Below are 20,690 nucleotides of genomic sequence, written 5' to 3' on the forward strand. Positions count from 1 at the left end.
TAAAAATAAAACCAGACACAGTTGGAGAGGTTAATATATTCCTGGAACATCTCCATTTCAAGGGCTATAAAACTGTATATGAACTGTTGAGTCCAGTCCAGAGCAACACTGGCTTTAGTCACAGCCCCAATACTATGATATCGCACTGCATTGTGGGAAGTATAGCCCAGAACAAACTCTACAGCCCAGTCTGGTGCTACCCTCGTCTTTACGTATATATTTTTAAGACCTCTAATTAAAGGTATTTGAAATATGCATCTGCACTTATGTATGTGAAAACAAAACGATCTATCCGCGTTGTGTAAAACCCTCGGCCCTAAAATACCTAAGCTAAGCTAAGTGCGTGTTCTCAAATCCCCATGAAAGGAGAAACGTGGATGTGTCCTTTACTGGTATCCCGTGAAAACCTCTTATTAAATACATGTAAACACTAAATGAAAGATGTCATTGCTTGTTCCATTATTTCTACAAAGTGGAACCGGAGAGATAACAGATGGAGGCCCCAGATAAATGCCTCCAATGTGAGTTATGCCAACGATGAGAAGTAGCCATCGAGCTCAAGTCCATTTCCGTTACTTTTTAAATAAATTGAATACCACGACAGACAAGCAGCAACAAAGGGGTTAAGCTGTATAAATGTGAAACAAAGTGTTCCCTCAAGCCCTATTCCAAGTGAGCACGGTCAATTGCAGATGTAGGTTTATCAGTAAAGTTATCTCTCTGCTCTCAATTGCTAAGTTGTCGTTCCCCCGGTTATATTACACTACAGTGTGGTTATAAATGGCATCTCTGAACAGAAGCTTTCATATGTATGTCTCCAAATACAATGTGCAACTCTATTATAACAGCATTACTTTCTGTTAGATCACAGAAGATACATCAAGAATCAATTAAAGTCATAATCCTTTTTTAAACAGGTGACATTTACGCTGTTCGGCGAGAGGAACCTGAGGTCTGAGCTGCCGCACTCCATCGTGGGGAGAAATCGAAAATTAATGCTGCCTGCTGTACTGTCTTTGGCTGGGAGGTGTTGGGCCATAGCCCTGCTGCATGCTACACGCTAACAACATGTTAGTTCATCGTACAATTATCGTACTGTGCATATATGCTTTAAACTGCAGCCCAGATACCCTCAGCTTACCCACACACCATCAGGGAGATATCAAGGCTATTCAGTGTATGTTTGCCAGTGTGTGTACAGGAATTACTGCAGCAGAGATAACCAGCTCAATATGAACGTCTAAACAGCATTTCTCTACTGAACACAATGCAAATGGCGCCTGTGTTGCCCTTTTTCCTCACACAGTTTACACAATCTTTAAAACAACATGTCCCAAATTGGCAAACATGGACACGGGTTTAACAGAGGACAAACACACACACACAATCTCACACGTTTTTTATGATGGTTTTTACGAGCACTTCAAAGCACTGAAGGGCAACAGAACGCCACACAAAGGAAGCCCCAGAATTAGGCTGATTGAATTATTGTTCCAACACTGAAAACGAGCTGAACGTCGGGGGGAATCAGCGTGCGCATTAGTGTTTCTGCTGACTGCCGGTACAAGAAAACCCACTGTGACGGGAATCTGTAGTGTCAGGACTCCTTTGCTTTGACACAGTTATAATACTTTTGTTTTGCTTTAATAATTCATTGCGCTTTGCTACCTAGACGTGTGTGTGTGTTTCAATTGTTTTAAATAAATGCTAAAGGTACATTCTGCCATTTCATTATGTTGAAAGAGAAAACCGTGCATTCATGTGATTTCCTAATGAGCGGTTAATGCCTCGCATCTGATAGACTCAGACTGCATTACACGAAGTCCCCATGCATTTAAATAATTGTCTCAGCCAAACAAAGGGATTTGGAGAGGGAAAAAAATCCCATAATCCTTTCATCTGACCAAAATAAAAAAGCTTTTATATTATTTAATGGAAAAATACATATTTAAAATTCAGAAAAGACTGTGTGAGAGTATTTGTGTGTGTGTGTGTAAAATGGAAGTTCATTTACAGTGAACACAATCGAGAGTGGGGAGAGGGGGTCTGTTTTGCAGGACAGTTTTAAGGACTGACTCTATTAGTTTTAATCTTAGCATGGATTTGATGTCAGAAATGCTCTGATGATGGGGAACTTTACCTACAGCTGCCAAGAATGTGTTGGCATTCCGAACGGCACTTAAATTATAATGAATAAATTGCTGTTAATTAGAAACTCCATAGACAAGAACTGGTGAGCTGGCCCTACTTTTCTACTGACACTTGCTGTGACACAGACACTAATGGGTGAGACTGACTTGCAGCACAATAAATCCGTTAAAGATCCTAACCTCACAGTCACTCAGAAGGAAGAGCAATTAAATAATGTGCTGAATAAATATGTACATACTTGAACTGCTCTGAGTGTTAATACGTTTTCCTTTCCTGTGCTTTTCATCTGCTCAAGTCACCTACATCTATACAAAATATTTGCCTCCCCTGACACACAACAGACCCTGTGCCACCGCTCCCCACAGACTGTTCATTGTGAAGCAGGGCTGAACAATGTGTGTGTCAGTCACATTCAACTTCATGGAGATGAGAAAAGCAAAGCGTGTAACAGTCTGCAACATCAGTCGCTGCTACATGCCTGTACGTGTGGTCACTCTGTGCCCCGAGAGGGAGTAATCCAGGCTCACATGTGACAGCAGGCCTGGTGCAGCCCACCACAGTGAGGGGCTTGTTGCTGGGGTGGGTGAAACTGCAGGACTGGAATGGGTGGGTTTCTAAGCAGGTCTTCTTTTAACCTAAAGTCTTCAAATACCAGTCAACCATCACGACTGCACAGCTGTGTGCCCTGTAAGAAGCCAATCACACACCCTAGCCTAAAACTGACGTTGATGGTTGATTGTAGCCGCCACATTAGCGCTCTGGTTGTGTAGCGTTTCCTTACACATCATAATCGAACAGCGTTGTGTGTGTCAGGAGCACTTGTATTAACTCTGTTCTACTGGCACAGCTTGTGTGTGTTATATGGGTGTATTTATTTGGCGTGTATGGTCCCCTGTATAATTAAGAAAGGCTACACAGTTCTCTCAGTGCTCACCTCACTTCAGCTGAACTCAATAAGTCTGAGGCTCAGGGCCTGGGCACCCAAACACAAACACTCCTGAGCTTCACAGACACGGGTCTATTTCTCCAGGTTAGACAGAATTGGGTTACACACAGTTTAATGCCATGCAGCGTTTCAAAGAAATCTAAAGCTTGCACTATAGATCAAAAACTCTGATGGAGATTAAGTTTTAATTATGGCACCGCTATCCGTCAGGCAGCTTTAAAGACGATTCAAATAATGACACAAACTAAACATTGTGAGGATTTTTTTTTCCAAGGCGAGGAGTCGGGATTTTATTTTAACTGTAATAAGAGACCTATTATTAAAACTGAGAGTGCAGGTCGCTAATGTCTGCCAGGCTGTGAATACTGTGCAGAGAAGCACCCAAGACTGTAGAGGCTCCTTGAATGAACAGTGAGCTCCATCGGTCTTCTCTGTGGCCTCTAACAATACCGCACACACACAAATCTCTCCTATTACCTATAAATGCATGATATCAACTGCTAAGAACAAACATTGTGGCAAAGCATGAAGGCTGTGGCATGTTGGGGGAGATTATCTTGGTCCTGTCAAATGCCAAACACGTTTACCAGAATAAAATCATGATTAGTTGGACTGTTACATTACTTATTGAACTGTACTGTGTGCCAAGTATATTCTCTCACGTGTTTGGATTTAATCTTTCGATGCATAATGCAGAACAGAAACCATAATTCATGCAAACACAATATAGTACTCCAGTCCTGATGGGCACCCTGGCCAATTCAGCTCCGGTTGTCTCTGGTAAAAGGGAAGCTTTGAGTCCAGCCCAATCCTTAAAGATCTATATTGAGGCAATTCTGTCAATTAAGATGATCCCTCACATCGATGCTTCACGCATCCATTTTGCTTCCATTTATGCATGTGTTTAGTACGCAGTAAACCTAACCTTTTTAATTCCTAAATTATGATTTAAGGCATATGTTTTCAAAGTTAACTTGAATACTTCAATGGTGCTTAATTTCAATGTTCACCCACAGCCCGAGAATCCCAAGGGGTGAACTTTCCCTCATCAAAGGCCTTCGTTTTTGTTTGAATGCGGAGCAGATCTATCAAAAAACTTGCAAAATATTCCAAACCATTCTGGACATGGTTGTACGAGGCTAATGCACCGTGAAATGATATGCTTGTCACTGTATCATTATAATGAATGAGAACTATCCTGGTTTCAAGAATAATGTGTGTATCAGACCCATGCAGCAATTTCACATCAAAATACATCCGGATATGGCCTTTCCATAAATAAATAAACAAACAAACAAACAGGGATGAAAATAAAGAAATAAAATCTGATGAAAGCAAATAATCTCATGGAAGTTAGATGAAAGTCCAAAGGAGCTACTCAATGTGCGACTGAAGGAGTGACTCATTAATTCAGCTTTTCTCCCTACAATTTCCCTAATGCAAAATCTCTCCTCTGCACAACAATAATCCCCGGGATTAGTCTGCACCGAATGGGGTCTATACCTTCTCATGTGTGCGTTCGGAAATCCAACCTTAACTAAATACTGCTGACGCTGGCAGAACTCGAATCTGTGCGTTTGACGTCAGTGTGCGGCTGCAGTCAGACGTTCGGGCCGATTCCAACAACACAGAGCTCCATTGTGACTTAAAAGCAACCTAATTGGACATTGATCTCTCAAAATATTCCACATTTCTCACACGTGGCTTTATGATCGAAAATGAAGCTTATTGTTTTTTTAATTCATTTTAAGTTAAGGGTGCATTAATCTATTCCAGCCACTGAAGACATTTCCTGTGATTGCCGAAGAAATGGTTTGCAACACTTAGAAGGAGCATACCTTTCTCAGAACTCTTTCTAAACCCTCTTAGTCGTTACAAATAACCACTATTTATTAAGGTTTGTGTGTTGTTTTGTTTGTCTTTGTTGGTGTGAAATGCTGTCTGTGCCGTCTGAAAACATACATAACACAAAAAGCCTTGGAGGTACATAAATAAAACCTGCATAGGTCAACTCGTCCCCAGTGAGTTTAATGTGCTGAATGTCAGATACCTCTGAGACCCCTGAACACCTGCATGTCAGTTAATGAGCGTCGCACTGGGCATCCGGGTCATAATTCACCTTAAAACCATCACGATATAGGTTTGGTAACATATATGTATGAATGTATTGTATATATATATACACACACACCCACACATATATATATATATATATAAAGAAAGAGAGAGAGAGAGAGAGAGAGAGGTATGAACTGATGTTTAATCTACAGGCCTTTCATAACCAGTATAAGAGAACCTTGAATATGTGAGATATTTTGTCTACTAGACTGCAAATATGTAAGCAAATGTAATTAATAATATTAAAAAACGATGAAAGAGAGCAAAAGCATGCATACTTTAGTTTCCAAAGAGTTTCACAAATCATGAAGCAGTCCTGCAGATATGATGTCAAAATAAATCGATAAACGAACAAAAAACGAACAAATCATAAACGAAATCAAAAGGAAATCAGTTGTAGAAGATTAATCCAAACATCTTACCTTCACTGCAGTCCTTGCCCTGGTAGCCAGTCTGCGAACAGTCACAGATCGCCTCGTCGTTGAACACGCTGCACACCCCTCCATTCAGACACATGTTGTCCTTCCCACAGGGATCACTGTTGATTCCTTCGCTGCTAACGAGCACCGGATCTGTGCCGTTGACTTTCAGGTTCGTTATCCACCCTTTAAAGGGAACCTGGTCCTTCACCGAGGCAGACGTGAGCCGCAGCGCCACGGACCGTAATTCCGGCGGGATCCCGCCCAGGTACAAGTTACTAAACACAGTCATATCCCTGCGTTTCGATTTCACCTCCACCCACTTTATCTCTCTGTCCACGACCAGGGTGGTGTTTTTGAAGTTCCTCCTGACGACCACGGAGTGCCAGATGCTGTCGTTGACCGCCGTGTCCGAGAGCACGGTGGCCGGCTCGGCGCAGAAGATCGAGAAGCGCAGGCTGAGCTTCCCGTTGTGGATGAGCAGCTCCAGGAAGTCGCAGAAGCCCTCGTCGTCGAAGTAGACCAGGAGTCCGTGGGAGCTCTTGGTTTTCATGTTGAAGCTCATCTCGCTCTCACAACACGCATTCCACATGGGAAACCTGGCCCACTGCCCCTCCGCTCCTGTGAACTCCAAGCTGGCACCCAGGTCCACCAAACAGCACACCAGCAGGCCCATCCAGATGAGGTGAGCCCCGTGCCTCATTGCAAGCACCATGTTGGCCAAGTAATAAGGAGAATAACGTCCAGAGAGTATTCGAGTGGAAGACCTATCGTGTGGCGGGCTTTCGGGATCAGCAAGCAGGAGCCGCACTGTATTTCCTAGGGAGGGCCGACTACAAAAAAATATAATCTGTACCATAAAAGCTGTGACTGAAAGTCTTCATTTGCATACCTGCTGCTGCTTACGGTTGCCTAATCACTGAGAGGAAAGGGACACGTCAGAGCATGCCACCGGATATCGAGGTTCAGTGCCACAACTGTCAAAACTGTCTCTGTTCTGTCTGAATATGTTCCTTCCTTCTCTTCTTTTTTTATAATCCAGGTCTCTTTCCACCCCAAAAAAAGGGAAAAAAGACTCAGTTGCTGTGGATATCCATCAGTTATCTCTTTCTACTGTGGCTCATTTGTTTTTCTTTTTTTATTCTCTTTCTTTCAATGAACCAATTAAAATGCAAACACTGAACCCTGTGACAGATCCCCAGCTCCGATCATCAGATTCACGCTATCATGCTGAAGCAGACGACATGAGTCATTGCTTATGGCTTCGCGGGCTGCCTGCTTCCCAGTGGTGCTGAAAAACAGAAACTGTCAAATAGCTCAGCAGCTATTGACATGCAAAGCCTGACAGCCCCTTTGCTTTTCAAGGCCAAGCTCTGATCCCAGTGCTTACAACAGTTTCAACATAATGACCAGCAATCTGCAAAGAATGGAAAACGATAATCATTTAACCCATGCTTCAATTATGTAACTGGGATTTATGTAAATGTTCTGTTACAGTTTATAATAGACAACATACAGCAGACAGACGTGCACATCGTTAGGAGCAGAGGCAGATTGGGTCTGTTAGTTTTTGGGGTAGTTTTGTCTTTGAAATATACAACATATGTGAATCTGTTGTGCAAATAGGAAAAACTTTCAATTAAATCTGATGTCTAACAGGAAAACATGAAATAGTCAGCAGCATACACACACACATAATATATATATATACATATATATATATATATAAATGCAGATACAGCTGCAGCTGAATCGCTCTCTCCTGATATTGTGACATGATATGGATCAAATGAAGGAAGATTGGATTTCAAAACAAAGGGAGTTGTGTTGTTCTCATCAGTGTGATTCTTTAACCTTTGATCAGACAAAACAAACTCCAATCCTTTGCATTTGTTCTTATTTTTTCTACTAATAGACAACCCTGGTAGCATTGGGTTGAAATATTAATGGGGAGGACAGTGCAAGTGCCTTCCTCCGTAACAGATACAGCAGGTGAATCGAGACACTACAAACACGATCAAGTCAATATGTATTTCCGACTGCTGGAGAAATACACCGATGATTTGTCTCTTCACCAGCTTCTCACACAAGGACAGGTCAACGCTCAGGTGTGAGTGTAATAAACAATACGACCCTCTTTAATAATCCAGGGGCACGGCTGTTCATTATCAGCTCCCGGTATAAGTGTCAATATGGACACGACGCAATTAACATACTTCTGCCAAATCCGCTCTGAAATCGACAGCTTCTTCGCTAGAATCGTCGTTCAAATTAGCAAACACACATTGCATCTTTCTTCACTTGGCAAATGACAAAAACAGCAGCAGGAAATAGGGGTAAACAAGCCAACAAACACCCAAAGAAGCGCCCCTCCTCCCCGGCTGCACCTCCATGGCTGACAGCCCCGTTTAACACGCAGGCGGCTCGGACGGACGCGCCGCTTTCTGACGCGCAGTGTGGAGGGGGTGCTGAGCCCGGCTCCCAATTAACACTTTTCATCCACACAATATTCATTTTAATTTATTGCACTGCACCGTGCAGGAGGGGACACGGAAACAGGGCGATCCCTACAGGTGGTACGACAGGTCCTCTCTGCAACGGCTGCACCTCCGACCACTGGCAAGCGCCCAGGCAATACATATGCAAGTATGTTTAAAGTATGTAACTATTCTATACATATATGTATGTGTGCGTGTATTATACACACACACACACACACACACACACACACACACACACACACATTATATTAGTATATGTATAAAATACATCTCCCGAGAAAACTAATTAGAGAGACCCCTGGATTTGGGAATAAATCCTGTTTAGAGCGACTCTTCTCTCCGTTTCATGTTGCGGAAGCATCCTTAAGGGTGATTTGGTACCTGTTTAACAGCGAGAGACTAGCAGAGCCCCTTGGTAATACAGCAATGTGTATCTCAATTAATTTCACAAAACCCCACAATTTACTAGGAAAAAATGCTCATTTAAAAACAGAAACTCAAGACCCAGAGATAAATAGGTAGACAATGCACTAGCATGTTCACTCAGCCAACATATCAGCTGATTTTCATAATACATTTAAAAATATAGCAACACAATAAGAAGTAAGGAAATAAATAGGTATAAATCCCTCAAATATTTTTGTCTCAAACTAGCAGTATATTCTCATCCCCTGCCCGACGATTGGCATTACCAGTCCACAGGGGATTCACATCCACAGCCGGCTCTACAGAGGGACGGATCAGGAGGAGCGCTGTCCATAAGTCACAGCCAACGAATTACAGGTTTCGAAATCATATTTCCTCGAAACTGTGCACACTGACTAAATATATAGACAGACAGATACAGAGAGGTTGCATATATTGCAATGCATGTCAATGGATCTGTACCGAGATACGTCTTGTTTAGCCTCGGTGTTTTGCCGAAGGGATCAAACCCAAATTAATGCAATATATACAAGTGACATCTTAAACATGACAATATCTTTAAGACTTACACACTTGAGATGAGCGCAATTGTCAACTCGAGCCCTTTCCTGTGCTGTAAACGCCGTTAGCGAAACCATTTAAACCCCAGCTAATACGGGTATCAGTAACACCGAGGACTGGCGCTACCTTACCTGCACTAGACCGAAAAGAGAGAGAAGAAAACATCCTCCCTCCCTCCCTCAGCATGCATCTCCCGTTCATAGGGTCGATCCCAACGCAAGACTTTACAGCACCGAAAAGGGCAATTATTCCACCGTTAAACTTCCATTACCTCTAGAGCCACCGTGGCATGATCTTCGTCCCATCTACCTCACTAAATCAAATGCTCGGTGCACCCTTCCTCATGCATGGCTGTACTAGAATCACTGCATCACAGGAAAGGAAAAAAACGGTGTGAAAATAAGCAAAGGCAATCTTCCGCGGCAGCCCCCCACCCCCCACCTCCTCCCCACAAAAAAAAAAATCAACCTTATATATCCGTTACCTGGAATAATCTCCCCCGGTTCTGTGGAGAAGCAGACACATTGAGAGGGGCAGCAGAAAAATCCCGAGCTGGAGAGATGGGTGCAGTGAGTCCCCCCGCCGCGCTGCCAGGGCTGTGCGGAGACGCGGTCATGTGACTGTGAGTCTGAGGGGGGCGGGGCTCTGCAGCACCTTGGACAGCGGCTGGGAGAGATGCAAATTCATGTGCGTGTACACACCGCGCCGCACACACACCCCGCACACACACCCCGATAGCACCCCGCACACACACCCCGCACACACACCCCGATAGCACCCCGCACACACATCCCGCACACACACCCCGATAGCACCCCGCACACACACCCCGCACACACACACCGCGCCGCACACACACCCCGCACACACACCCCGCACACACACACCGATAGCACCCCGCACACACACCCCGCACACACACACCGCGCCGCACACACACACCGCACACACACCCCGATAGCACCCCGCACACACACCCCGCACACACACCCCGATAGCACCCCGCACACACATCCCGCACACACACCCCGATAGCACCCCGCACACACATCCCGCACACACACCCCGATAGCACCCCGCACACACACCCCGCACACACACACCGCGCCGCACACACACCCCGCACACACACCCCGCACACACACCCCGATAGCACCCCGCACACACACCCCGCACACACACCCCGATAGCACCCCGCACACACATCCCGCACACACACCCCGATAGCACCCCGCACACACACCCCGCACACACACACCGCGCCGCACACACACCCCGCACACACACCCCGCACACACACACCGATAGCACCCCGCACACACACCCCGCACACACACACCGCGCCGCACACACACACCGCACACACACCCCGATAGCACCCCGCACACACACCCCGCACACACACCGCGCCGCACACACACCCCGCACACACACCCCGATAGCACCCCGCACACACACCCCGCACACACACACCGCGCCGCACACACACCCCGCACACACACCCCGATAGCACCCCGCACACACACCCCGCACACACACACCGATAGCACCCCGCACACACACCCCGCACACACACACCGATAGCACCCCGCACACACACCCCGCACACACACACCGATAACACCCCGCACACACACCCCGCACACACACACCGATAACACCCCGCACACACACACCGATAGCACCCCGCACACACACACCGATAGCACCCCGCACACACACCCCGCACACACACACCGATAGCACCCCGCACACACACCACACACCCGGGTTCACCACAATCACACCAGCAGCATCACAACAACGACAACGCTGTGTCTGCGCGTCCTGCTGGGGTTGAGCAGGAAAAGCAATGGGAAAGCGTGGCGAGGGGGGCAAGGTAAAATGAAAACGGTGTGCAAGATTGTGTGAGAGAGAGGGAGAGAGAGGGAGAGGGAGGGAGAGAGAGAGAGAGGGAGGGAGGGAGGGAGAGGAACTCGTGGACTCTATGTAGCTCTAATCACAACATAACTTGAAAATGATCTTAAGTATCTTCATATTATTATTATAATTCACAACAATGATACTTCCGTAGAGGGGGGAAGTGGGACGATCACCCCAGCTCAGTGTTTGGCGATGCTGGTCACTGCTTTCAGCCCCAGTTCAGCGGTGCTCGATGACGTCAGCTCCAGTCCAGGGGTGCACAATGACGTCAGCTCCAGTCCAGGGGTGGACAATGACGTGTGTATCGCAGATGCCCAGGTGCCTACGACGTTGTCCCCCCCCACCCCCAGCTATCAGTGTACATGCATTATTTTCAGAGATTATGTGAAATAGTGGCAGAATGATCAGGAACATCTAATACATGACACACTTTTTCTTATTGGTTTAACTTTGTTGTGGATTTATTAAATGTGTTTATTAGTTGATTCATGTAAAACAAGTTTGTTTCTTCTTCAAGGATTATGACTGACATGGCTTTTGGGAAGTGATGCTTCATGAGCTTTATCTGGCACTGACTGAGATAAAGCTGATACACATTTGTGTTTACACTTAAACCCGCAATACTTTTGTCATGAAAGGCTATTTCTGTGTGAAAACTTAGGCTTTGTTTACAATGCAGTTCACAGTCCAGTGGGGAATGAACTGTGTAGGACAGCAGAGTACCTCTTAATTGGTCTGACTTTGCATAATGCATAATAATAATAATAATAATAATAATAATAATAATAATAATAATAATAATAATTAGGCTAGTAATAGTAATAGTAGTAGTAGAATTATAATTATTACTAATTATAGATGAGCAAAAATGACATGACCAAACAAATTGCACCTAGATTCTGTCCCTCATGTGTCTCTGTCTCTATATATCCCAATCATGGGCATCATAATATCAGTGTTATATCCATATATCTGAAAATAATGTTTCGTTGGGGTTCTTCTGGTAATTATGGGCATCCGCCATTGTGTGTGTATTGACTAATCGTTACCTCCTCCAGCCCTCTGTGATGCACTCACCCACTGCAGTGCTGCCAACTCCAGCCGCCAAAATCGCCACCCAGATGTACAGGAGTCACCACAGGTGGCGCTGTTGTTGTTTTTTCTTCTTCATTTTTCTGACATAATGAAAGTGACAAGATGGCACCCATAAGACACTACAAAATAAACATATCCCTACCTCGATCAGGTGCCATTGACATGCCATTGTGTATTTCCGTTTATTTGTTTTAATGCTTTTGCCGCAGTTCCGCACTTGTTTTTTTGCTTGTTTGGTTGTTTTTTAGGGAACTTTATACAAGATTAGTAGATATAGAATGAACTGAACTAAATACGCAAAGAGAGGCTGTGTGTCTGGCTGTAGGACCTATCAAACACCATTCCATCCCACAGTGCACCGCTTCAGCTCGCATGGAAGTAGTTGACTCTCTTGTTTATACAGAGGATCATTGTTTCTACTTCCTGGAGTCCAAGAGGGGCTGCATCCCAAATCGCACACTCGCTCCTACACCCTTCGACAAGTGTACACTTTGTGTGACGTTGTGCTGACGTCACAGTGTGTGCCCTTGAGTGAGGAGGGTGTAGGGTGAAGCTAAAAGCGCTCAATGTGACACACTTCACCGTCAGCATTCATCGCCTTTGCCTTTGACCGAAAAAGTACCTACGCAGTCTTTTTCTGTCCCTGTATTTAATTAAAATAATAATAATAACAATTTTGAAATATTGTTAATTTGTTTTATAGGATACTACTACAGTCATTAATTAATTAATTGATAGGTGCCAAAAAGTTTTTTGGCTGAACTTTCTAATCATATATTTAAATCATGATTATATCATTTTATATTATCTGTCTATGTATTATAATTTCCTTGATACATAATTAAACCATTTCTACTACTGTATAGCTAGCATTACATGACATTTATATACACCCACCGCTGCCATATTTTCCCAATTGTCTTGTGAATAACCCAGTCTTGATGCATAGATGATAAAATGTATTTATTTAACATGCCAGGCCTGGAAGGGCCTGACATGGAAGCTTCCCACCTCAGTAGGGATTCTTAATGTTTACAAACATGAGTGCAGCTTTATAGGAAGATGACATAGAATGTTGTAGCCGTTCATCCAATCAAAAGCTTCAAAAGGTGCAAGCTCTGCAAAGTTTGTAGGACACTTTTCCGGAGGGAGGGAGTCATCATGGAAGCAGATGTCTTCCTGTTATGTTATACAAACTGCCTGATCTCACAGTTTCTCTTTAACAATGGACAATGAGGTAATCAATCACTATAATGTAGCATCTTCAGCCTTGAGAGAAGAATAGGAAACCCCAAACAAACACTAAGCAAACTGGTATCTGTGGGCTATTGATGTGTTTGGGTGTTCCTCTTATCATAATAAACAGAAGTCAAAGTGGAGAGGAGAATGTCCAGAGGATATGCTCTAAACAACTGCCTGTTGTTAGCTTGACAAATCTACTTTGCCCCGTCTGCATATTATTATCAATGTAAAACATAATACAGCTTATATTAAACATTAGTATTGGCTCTTCAACTTGTCTCCACCTTTAACGCAAAGACTTCTGGGATGCTAAAACAGTCCCACATGAGTGTGCTTTTTTGTACACTCTGCCAAAGGGAGCATTGAAAGGACAAATGGCTCAATTAGGCTCCTTCACTCGCTCCCTGAGGGACTGGGACACCCCTTAAGATGGACACCGGAGTACTTCCGCCCCACAAGGAAAGGGAACAAGGGAGCGAGTGTGTGATTTGGGACGCAGCCAGGATGTGGAGCTGCTGGTATCGCCTGGCGATGCCTTGTTATGAATATCGCTGCTGTTGGCTATGAAGGTTGCTGGACTTGATGCTCGTTGCTTTTTTCACCATGGAAATGTAAAAGTCACACTGCATCTTGTGACAAAATCACTACATTGGCACCACTGCTCCCGCTCCCAGCTCCGCCCCGACCAATCGCACACCTGTGCCACTGGACCGGCCTTCACTCCTGCTTCCGATAGGGTCATCTCACTGTGATTGACAGGCTCACTTCTGGTGCCTCAGAAGGTGTGACTCCTAAAAACAGCTACGATTCACATTAACAACATTATTGTACAGATTATTGGATGCCTATTGGACACGTTACAATAAACAAATTGTGCATTTTGTATCGTTGGTGTTTGATAATATTATAAGGGGAATCAAATAATATGCGGTTTCAGGATCACATTGTGAAATCAATTCTGCAAGAATATAATTGATTCCATTTTACTGGGATCGACTCCCCATCCTCAGTGTTTACTTTCGTCTTACAATAAACAGCAATTCCACCAAATAATGAAGCTGAAATAACTTGTAATAGTTCCGATTATTAAAGTGTATCGAATAATACAAGTAGAATCACACACTCATTAATGAAATACTATACATACATGTTCTTCTCACAGAGTACATCCTACCCATAATGTATGGTTCAATTATGAATAAGTATATATATGCACTGAGAAAATCAATATGCTATGGAAGCCCATCTTGCCTCTTGCTGTTTTATTGAATAGGAGCACATCTGTACAGATGTGGCAGCAGTAGAGTTTATATTGCTCTTAATATATTCGTCTCATCATTTGAAATGTAATTTTCACCACAGCAAGGCATTTCCATCAGCTGGTTTTTACATGTTGAAATGTGTTTGTCCAGTAATGATGCTGTCTCTGACCTGCGTTTTAAAGACATGTTAAGTAAACAGTCATTTGAAGTGTGAGGACAGGCTGACATTTTTGCTTTTTGAAATCCACAGGAGACATCATATGCTAAAGTAAATAGCAGGAAGCTTAGTTTCTGTGGAATTTCAATGTGCATCTGATTTGTATAAAATGAAGGGGAAAACACATTTCACATTAGGATCACACAATTAAGCAGTTTACAAAAAAAAACATTCAGTTCTTTCCTGGAGATTTGAAATGTTCTTTACAAACGAACCCCGAGGCACGTTGTCACTGGAAAGAACATGCAAAGATTGATCAGACTTTTCCTCAAGCTTATTTTTGTATCAATATTATGACATAGTTAACTCCACAGGACAAAACACACACGCAAGCACATATAGAGATGGATAAATATACACACAACGGTCCTTTAAACAGTAACTGTGGAAAGGCAAACCAATGGCTTTGACACTACTCAACAACCAAGAAAACTAAAATATCCTCTATTTTGTGTATTGATTTGTTCATAAAATACCTGTTGATTACAAAATGGTTGCTGTCAATGATTCACAATGAACTAGTCCTCTGGCTTTCACCATCTTATTCTGGGAGAAAAACACTTTTCCTCTCCCTCACGGTCGTGACACCACCGCAGTGATGGACAGAGATCACATCTAGACACAATTCCACCTGTCACTCCTCAGCCTCTCTATCAGTCCAGGCAGTTTAAAAATAAACACGACCACAGTCCTCGAGCCAGGCTCCGAGGCGTCACCGCTGCGGCCTGTCATGGGATCTTATGAGACTGATCACTCCAGTTCGTAGACCGCGCTTTATCGAGGAAACGCGCTCAGGAAGACCGTGCTGATGGCTTAACAGAGTGCAGTTCGGGAGTATTGACTAGGGGTCCCGACGGGTCGATAGGTCGAGTCGGGAAATCCGATGACTGTCAGTGGTCACTCAGCAGGAGCCTGAGGGTAACCCACCCCATCCACACGCCAAGACCACCAGGAGTCAAAATCAATTTACTCACCAGATGAATTGCCTATTTCCAAGGCTCTGTAACACTTGTTAACCACTTCACACTTTCAGATCCATGCGTTTCAGTAGCCATCGTTTAGAACTATTTGAGATAGTTATTCCTGCAATAAATGGTCCTCTTAATTGGACTTCATCCAGCCCTATTGTGTATTTGTCAGATAACATCTCACACGATTGATCTGCTATTGGCTTTGCACAAGACAAAATCCGAGAGGGGGGTCAATAAGTAATGAACACATACAAGTGCAAACTCGCCCTTCAATGTAGAGAAATAAGACACATCAGCTCCAGAATTAACTGAACACCATGGGTCACAAATGACTAATTCAGTCATTTTTGTTAGCCGAATATTGCTGGACGTTTGCAGCAGGTACTGTTGCCCAGGTTGTTAGTAAACTGCGTGGTAGTCCCTGTGCTCTTCCCAGATGTTTTGTCAGATCAGATAAGCAACTACAGATTGGGCAACAGATTCTCAATCTGTAAAGGTCCTCCACATTGCGCAGGACAAGGCCATAAAGCAGATTCATATCAGCTAATGCACAGAAACCCAAAACAGCCAATGGCAAGACCGTCCCGCAGTGATGTCATTGTCCAGCTCGGTCACGTTTGTCTTGTGCCGCCACTCAAGAGGCATAGCGGAGAGAACGGGAAATAACTTAGAGCCGAAAGGCCAGGCGCCTTCCTTTGCTTTTCCGCGTGACTCCTCTCGGCACTCCACTCCCAATGTTTCTGACTATTAAATGATTTTCTGCATCGAACTTCACACGCTGCAGTCTGTGAGGAACTTGTTGGCGTTTGAGGAACCAGCCGCCCTGGCAGAGATTAATGGGATTTAGGATTGTGTACCACTTTTTTAATATATTTTTTTACACGCAATGTAAATGATTACACATGACTGCATGCAACCAACCACCAGGGGCCATAACAAAACGACAAGCACAGAGACACCGTTTTATCTCCCCTCGCCCGTCTCACATGCGCGTCTCTGCAATCAGCATCTCCATGGCTCTACCACACGCTGTCAGGATTAAAAGGCTTATTCTAAATCACTAAAATGATAAATGCCATTAAATGCATCGAGTTTAGTAACCCTAATCTTACCTGCTCTCCATCAAAGACTTCTTTGGTAGAAAACAAGATTAAAAATAAACTGGCATACCAAGGGCAACTATACCTGTTGGCAATTTCTCACTTTAAAGTTCTTATCACGTGTGCTCAAGTTGTCAGAATTGAATGAGTAAGAGAAAGCAAAAGGCTTTATTTTGGCTGCGGGGTTTTCCTGAATGGGAGCTGGATTAGCTCAGGCTCTTACCGAGCGTCTGTGTTCTAATTTCTAGCTACTGCAGCCTTTCAATACAGTGAAATACTTGTGTTAAATTAAAAAGGTGGATTTTTTCTCCCCCAGTAAAAGTATTATGGAAGTAGTGCCACCCCTCTGTTGGCCCAGCATGTCATCTCCCCATGCAAGTGCGTGCTGCATTATTAAACTCACATGGTCTATTTAGCTCAAAACTACCCAGACCCCACATTAAAAACATGATTGCTCTCGGTGCACAAAGTGCCGATGAAAGCAACTATTAAAACTGCATCGCTTGGTGAAAGGTCTTTACATTTTTAAAGTTAAAGCAGCATACAGAGATGTAAAGGGAATAGAGTCGTTTTTTAAAGTCCTTCATGGCGAATCTTCTTTAATTAGTATCTGAAAGCTTTATTGTAATAGATAGTCTTCAACTCTTAAAATTGTATTAAAAAGTTTTTTTTTTTCTACAGTTATCAGAAAACATACCCCTTGTTTGAAGAGTCTTGGAGATTTTTTGGTCTCAGGTCATTGCTGTGATGTGAAATTAGGTTATCCCGTGTATCACAAATGCTATTTCAACGTAAACAATAAACCATCTACTCTGTTCTCAAGCATTTTCAATTCTCAGGCTTCAGTGCTTCCTCTCGCCGATGCCACGTTGCTCGTCAGCTGATTGCCAGGTCGATTCCTGCATTCTTTGAAGTGAGACGCTGAAAAAGCGGTAAAGCTACGTCTCGAAATGGCATTAATCTCATCATTCAGTCCCCTAATATAGATGTATCTGCACTGGTTTGCCTTTGACATGATTAAACCGCGCAACAGAAATAAACGTGACAATGCGGGCCTTGAAGATCCATACATTCTTTTGGCCCGATTGTGTGGCAAGAGCTGCGTGGCAGAGCATCCACTCCCGGGTTGTGTATCCTTACAAAAGAGTGACAGGGTGACAAATGCTGTAATCAGAAGTGACTGAAATCATTTACTGGCCTCTGCAGTGTTGATTTCTTGATTTCTTTAGCCTGAATGGATGCTCTGCAGCAGTCATTATTGCCATTAGCTAGTTAACAAATGTATCCTTCACAGTTTCTGACGTGAAAAAGTCAATTAATCCTGTGTGTTTTATTGCATCTCTGAGGGTTATTTATGACCCCAGCACGTCGTGGTTGAAGATCTCTGGGCCTCAGTGATGGGAGACTCAAACAGTTCTGTCTGTGGAGCTCCAACGTCTCCAACGTGAGTGAAATATCTCATCGCTTGGGAAATATTCCCACGGTTATCTTTCGTAACACAGAGCAGGTGATTCAGGCTTGAGTAGATGGTAGATTTACAAATTAAAAGTTTATTGTGGTAATTATTACCCGTAATTAATTGGGACCTCACAAGATGACAATTAGTGCCACCATGACAGTTATGATTACTGTCATTGTAGTGACAATCTGCATGATGTTGATGACAATGATTAATATCACAATGATTATGATTACAAACCTCACAATAATAATGTAGAACACATAATAAGAATAAGAATAAGAATAGGAATAAGAATAGAAGTTTTAAAGAACATGATAACTTACAATACAACAGGCATTACACAAGCTGCTGCCTACATCTGTCTGCTCACCGTGTCAAACAAAGGTCATGGATGGAAATTAAGGAGACAGAGGCTGCTCAGTAATGACATGGAGAAATAAAAATCAATTGCAAAACCTTGTGTTTCATTCCCATTAAAAGTGTGTGGAATGTCACTCAATCTGTCTCTGCGTGTGAGTCTGCTGAAGAGGAATAAAAAAGGACAAGGGAGAGGCAGAAAGAGAGAAGGAAAGAAAAGAAGAGATGAAGGGAAAGCAGGCACAGCTCAGAGCATTCTTCAGTTTAATTCACTGATGCTCGTTTTCATCACTACAGTAAGGGTATTGATGACAGGAGGAAGGGATGTCATTGATTATCAGAGATTTAAGGATTACATTGACATGGATCAGATTATCCCACAGCTTTTCTCACGCCAAGCCATCTTTCAGCTCTCAGGGAGGAACTAAGACTTTTCTTTATTGGGAACAAACTGCATCTGAACACGCAGAGTGGAAATAAAAGGGGGAAGGATTGACATAAATGGAGAGACAACATTGCACCGTTCATTTTAACAAGAAGAATGGGTGTGAATTCATATCAAGCACAGGCGCTCTGAATCAGTGTGTTTTCACAGAATTCGCAGACTGCGACACCGTCGTAGTTTCTCTTGTGCTGAATGACAATCTTCAGGTTTGTCACGTGAGCCGGTGAGATGCTTTTGAGCACTGGGTCACTGGGCCGCTGCAAATAGATTCACACGCTCCCCTCAACAAAAAAAATTGATTTCCTTTGTTGCTTTCACAATTCATACAGCCTTGTACCGCTCAACAGTAAGTCACTGCGTAGACACAAACAATGCTGTGCAAAAGTTTTAGGCAGGTGTGAAAAAATGCTGTAAAAAGTAAGAAAGCTTTCAAAAATAAACATGTTAATAGATTATATTTATCAATCTATTTATCAAAATGCAAAGTGAGTGCCTGCAGACACTCATTCGTGTACCGCTCTCCAGCCCTTCGGCGAACAAACTGCCTTCTGCTACAGCCACATATTTCACATTTTGACTCATCAGTCCAGAGCACCTGCTGCCATTTTTCTGTATCCCAGTTCCTGTTTTCTCGTGCATAGTTGAGTCGCTTGGCCTTGTTGAGGTATGGCTTTTTGGCCGCAAGTCTTCCATGAAGGCCACTTCTGACCAGACTTCTCCGGACAGTAGATGGGTGTACCAGAGTCCCACTGATGGCACTGTTGGACATCTTCCGATTGCGAAAGGAAGGAAGCATGATGCGTCTTTCATCTGCTGCAGTGAGTTTCCTAGGCCGACCACTACGGTCCTCAACGTTGCCCGTTTCTTTGTGCATCTTCAAAAGTCAAAAGTCTGCCTGGGAGAGACCTTGCTGATGCAGTAGAACTACCTTGTGTCTTGTTGCTGTGCTCAGTCTTGCCATGGTGTATGACTTTTGACAGTAAACTGTCTTCAGTAACGTCACCTTGTTAGCTGAGTTTGGCTGTTCCTCACCCTGTTTTATTCCTCCTACACAGCTGTGTCTGTTTCAGTTAATGATTGTGTTTCAATCTACATATTGAATTGATGATCATCACACCTGTTTGGTATAATTGTTTAATCATACACCTGACTATATGCCTACAAAATCCCTGACTTTGTGCAAGTGTACCTAGAAGAAGTGTACCTTGATGCTGTTTTGAAGGCAAAGGGTGGTCACACCAAATATGGATTTGATGTAGATTTTTCTTCTGTTCACTCACTTTGCATTTAGTTAATTGATAAATATAATCTATTAACATGTCTATTTTTGAAACCATTCTTACTTTACAGCATTTTTTCACACCTGCATAAAACTTTTGCACGGTACTGTACACACGCACACATATCTCTGTGAAAGTATATTTACATACAGTCATTGTATTATCAACCATTTATTGTATTGGGGGTCTGCCATCCGCGGTCCTAACCACGGCC

The 20,690-nt window shown here is 43.5% G+C and overlaps 1 protein-coding gene across 10 annotated transcripts in view; it reads right to left on the minus strand.

Moving 5' to 3' along the window:
- The window catches only part of nrxn1a (neurexin 1a), a 302,723-nt gene extending 293,027 nt beyond the window's left edge, over window positions 1-9,696 (minus strand). For all 10 annotated transcript variants that reach the window (XM_066696630.1, XM_066696622.1, XM_066696619.1 and 7 more), the window contains exons 1-2: window positions 9,607-9,696; window positions 5,638-7,051 (exon numbers count right to left, since the gene is read on the minus strand). In XM_066696630.1, coding sequence (XP_066552727.1) covers window positions 5,638-6,493 — 856 coding nt within the window. In that variant the 5' untranslated portion in view covers window positions 6,494-7,051; window positions 9,607-9,696. The remainder of the gene's footprint in view (window positions 1-5,637; window positions 7,052-9,606) is intronic.
- Between the last annotated feature and the right edge of the window lie 10,994 nt (window positions 9,697-20,690).

Source organism: Amia ocellicauda, chromosome 23 (assembly GCF_036373705.1).
Source record: "Amia ocellicauda isolate fAmiCal2 chromosome 23, fAmiCal2.hap1, whole genome shotgun sequence".
NCBI lineage: Eukaryota > Metazoa > Chordata > Actinopteri > Amiiformes > Amiidae > Amia > Amia ocellicauda.